This window comes from Cebus imitator, unplaced genomic scaffold (assembly GCF_001604975.1).
Source record: "Cebus imitator isolate Cc_AM_T3 unplaced genomic scaffold, Cebus_imitator-1.0 Scaffold869, whole genome shotgun sequence".
NCBI lineage: Eukaryota > Metazoa > Chordata > Mammalia > Primates > Cebidae > Cebus > Cebus imitator.
The window spans coordinates 184,178-188,306 of record NW_016108184.1 but is presented as its reverse complement, the minus strand read 5'-3'; the positions used below and the strand labels follow the sequence as shown (position 1 = coordinate 188,306).

Genomic DNA, 4,129 nt, shown 5'->3' with positions numbered 1-4,129 from the left:
ACAGTGTGGCAATTTCTTAAGGCTCCAGGATGAGGACAAACCAAAGCCTTTGTTCCTATTTACTGCCAAACATCCCCTTCTATCAAGCAGCCTCCCCTCAGGCCAAGGATGGTCCACTCACACCCAGCAGGCACCCAGAGGAGGACTTGTCTTCCAATCTGCTACACCTCCTTGGGCCCCAGGTAACTTCACTCTGAAAAGCACCCTCCTGCCACCCAGATCCCATCTCAAGAGCTTGTCCTTGTTACCAACATGTAAGGGACCGACTTCTAGTAACTGTTGCGGTTTACAACCTGCCCTCCAGGGACGCACAGCTCCATGGTTCTTTCTACACATGAAAGCAAGAAATGGATAAGCACAGTAATTTCAGTTTGTGTATTTATGTAGTGAGATTCAGTTATTAATCAAACCAGTCTATGTGAAGCCTTCCCTTCAGTATTCCATTTTAATAATGCCAAGAGCTGCCACTGTGTGGTGTTTCAGGATTTTTGCAACAAAGCCAGTAGTTAAGGCAAACTACAGTCTGAACTTGTCATTCTCTAGCACAAGTCCAAGCGTCTGAGCTGTGACTCAACAAAACCAGGCCTGGTGTTGCTTTGGCAGCTGTGGATGTAAACGTGTGAAGAGGGTATCTGACCTCGGAATGTTTGAGTTATGTTGTCAGGTGTTTTAAACGGCTAATGTATTTGTACTTTAAACCTTGGTTTTGTGACACACGTCACAGCTTGCCTCCTTTCAACTAACTGGGTACCCACCCCACCCCCATCACCCACTGACAGCAAAACCTCAGCCCTGGGCCCACAGCAGAAAATGAACCACCACGAATAGGTTTTTACTATTTATTTAGGACAAATACTCCACATCTGCGATTCTCTCCAGTCAAAAGTTCCTAGAACCAGGAGAAAAGGACAACGTTAGGACCACATCCCGAGCAGACCCAGCCCTAGTCCACTCGCTCTGCCCAAATGGGACCCCAGCCTTACTTTGAGACGATGCTATCAGCCTTGGCCAATCGTAGAATGGAATCATCTGACTCACCCTTAAAAAGAAAGCACACCAAGATGATTTCCACTCCAGCTGCCTGAGATGGCAGAAGGTCAGCTGTGCGACCAGCCCACATCCCCCACCCCACTAAGCAAATGGAGAAGCGCAGGGGAGCGGCCTCCAGCCTGACTATGGGGCGCAACGTGGGGAGGTGCCTCCTAGTGAGAGGCAGGGTCTACTGCCTGAGCGTTTTCTCACAGCACCCTTCTTCCAACCCCAGGAAGAGGCAGGCAGACAGGCAGACAGCACAGTCCAGTGGCTCCAACTACTGTCAGCAAATCTACTCAGGCACCATCACAGGTCAAATGCGCAGGGAAAAGTCCACCACGTCCCGAGGTGATAAGCACTGCCCAGCAAACACTCACCATCCTACGTATGGCCCCGCAGATAGCGTAAGTTTTAAACTGGCCGTTAAATCTGCCTGTGACCTTGTCAACCTAGGAAGAGAAGAAGGGTCACAAACCACTCCCCCAAGTTTGAGGATTGGAAACCAATCCTCAAAGCCAGCCTCTGCCTGTATCTTCCCCCTTTCCCGGCACAAACATCCCACCTTCTCCTCCCGGGCTCCCAGCTCACCTCGGCCACGTTCATCTGGATGGACGCGTGGTCCTTGGCACCGATGATGCGGTTGCTGGCGGAGCTGCGCAGGAAGACCGCGCAGTGAGCAGAGGGAAGGCAGGGCGTGACGGTGTTGAGGGAGTGTGGACGGAAAAGAGGAACGTCGGAGGAAATGAGGGCACGCGAGAGGACGTGGCGGCGAAAGGACGGGAGGGATGCGGGGGAGTAAGAGCAGGCCAAGACACGCGTGGGATGTGGAAGGGGCAGGGCCACGTGGGGGTGCAGTAGCGGGGCGTGGGGAGGGCGCTCACCATTTCCGCGGCACGTACAGGTCCACGAACTCGCCGGCGTCGTTCTGCATCTGGAGGCTGCGCCTACGGAGTCACCGCGCGGCGCCATGAGGACGGCCGGAACCGTGCCCCGGCTCCCGGCGCAAACCCGCCCCTAGGGTCTCGGCCGCAGCCGCAACCCGCAACCCGTTCCCCGTGTCCGAGCCCTCGCTCCCACCCAGGCCCAGCCCCGAGCCCGCAGTCCGCGCCGCGCGCCATACCTGCTGCCACCACACCGCGCGCGAGTAGAGAAAGGAAGCGGCGTGTTCCCCGGCAGAGAAATCGGCGGGCAAGGCGGGGCGTCGGCGAGTGCTTCCGGGTCACAGCGCCACAGCGAGTCTGCGCGGTGCGTTTTTGCCGGCGCCGCCCTGACGCACTTCCGCTTCCGACGGTGGGTCGGGTGTCCCGGACCTGCACGGTGGGTCCTAGGGTGCGGGCTGTCTTGCGGGGTGGTCGCCCAGAGCGGGTCTTGTCTTGGCCTCTGGGCTGTGCCCCACGGACGCAGTTGACCCTTGCGAACGCTTCGGGAGCCGCGAATGAGCAGCTGGGAGAAGGGGCGGGGGCTGAGCCTAGCTGCCCGCTGCCGGCCCGGCAGGGGATTCGGACGTGCCCCCCGCAGCGCGCCCCCAGCCCGCCGGTCCCCTGACCCTGCGGCCACCTGGGGCGTGGGGAGGTTCCCCTGCCGGCGGACGGAGCCGCTGCGGGCGGAGGTCTGCTCCCCTGGTGCCTGCTGGTCACACTCCCGCGGGCTGGTGGGCGAAGGACGGCTGCAGGGACTCGGCAGAGGAGAAATTCGGGCAGTTCCTGAGGGTAGGGAAAGACACCAGCCCCGCGGAGTCAGAAGCACCCGACCACCCTGGGATCCCATTTTTCACCAGTCAGACCCCCAGGGCAGGGCAGGGAAAGCAAACAAACCCAGGCCTGGTGTTGCTTCCGCAGCCCAGGTAGCAGTTGTGGCTGTAAAGGTGCATAAGAATGCAAACTGGNAAACCAAAAAAAAAAAAAAAAAATAGAAATGGAAATTCCCTGTGACCCAGCAATCCCATTACTAGGTATATACCCAAAGAACTATAAATTGTACTACTAAAATGACACATGCACAGGTATGTTCATTGCAGCCCTGTGTCCAATAGAAAATACCTGGAACCAACCAAATGCCCATCTGTGATAGGCTGGACAAAGAAAATATGATACATAAACACCATTGAATACTAAGCAGCCATAAAAAGTGACGAGTTCATGTCTTTTGTAGGGACTTGGATAAATCTGGAAACTATCATTCTCAGCAAACCGAAACAAGAACAGAAAGCCAAACACTGTATGTTCTCAATCATAGGTGGGTGTTGAACAATGAGAACATGTGGACTCAAGGAGAGGAGCATCACACAGTGGGGGCAGTTGAGGGTGGGTAGAGAAGAGACAGCAGGTTGTCGGGAGGAAGTGGAGGCTGGGGAAGGATAAGATGGGGAGAAATGCTAGATATAATATGTACCTAAAATAAAATTTTTTAAAAATACAGTAAATAGATAATCAAATAAATAGTTTGGTGAAAATCATATGGAAAATAAACAACAGTGTTCACATCAGCAATATTAACTGATGATAACAAATAAGACTACAACATTTTAGGAAGCAAGACTCCACAAATAAATAATGAGTTAATTGTTTTATATGTCCAAATATTCGAGTGGACTAGGTGCACCTAAAGTTTCTACCTATCTCCGACAATTTCTCAAAAAAAAAATTTCTTGTGATATGCACTATATGAAAATTTGATTTTTAATATATTCTAGGTAACCTGTTTTGCTCAAATTATGACAATAATCTAAATTGCAAATTGAATTGAATTAAAATCCATGCCCTGGATTCATGTATGTAATGGAAAATGTTCTTCGTTAGGAAAAGCTATTTCTTAATTATTCAAACAGGCGTAATTCATACTACCAAATATTATTATCCCAAACATGTAATTTCTAAATCCTCAATAAGATTATTACTCAGCATTCAAATTGCTGAAAGTTTTTTGAGTTGGGGGAGAGAAACATGCTATCAGAAATTCACCACAGAGTTTAACTCTGCTTACAAAAAATACTAAATATTTTTCAATTAATCTGTGTCAGGGAGGTCTTTATTTAATAACCTTTCATAATATCTTTACTGATAAGTTATGTCTACACAACATCAAACATCCAATTGAC

At 51.1% G+C, this 4,129-nt stretch overlaps 1 protein-coding gene across 1 annotated transcript; it reads right to left on the bottom strand.

Annotated features, from left to right (window-relative positions):
• Positions 1-825: 825 nt before the first annotated feature.
• LOC108297999 (40S ribosomal protein S21) lies at positions 826-2,231 on the bottom strand. The gene is made up of 6 exons (XM_017520715.2): positions 2,153-2,231; positions 1,914-1,976; positions 1,621-1,684; positions 1,410-1,481; positions 984-1,039; positions 826-889 (listed from the first exon to the last, which is right to left on the bottom strand). The coding sequence occupies exons 2-6, from the start codon at positions 1,961-1,963 to the stop codon at positions 880-882; spliced, it is 252 nt and encodes an 83-aa protein (XP_017376204.1). The 5' UTR covers positions 1,964-1,976; positions 2,153-2,231; the 3' UTR covers positions 826-879.
• Positions 2,232-4,129: the final 1,898 nt, after the last annotated feature.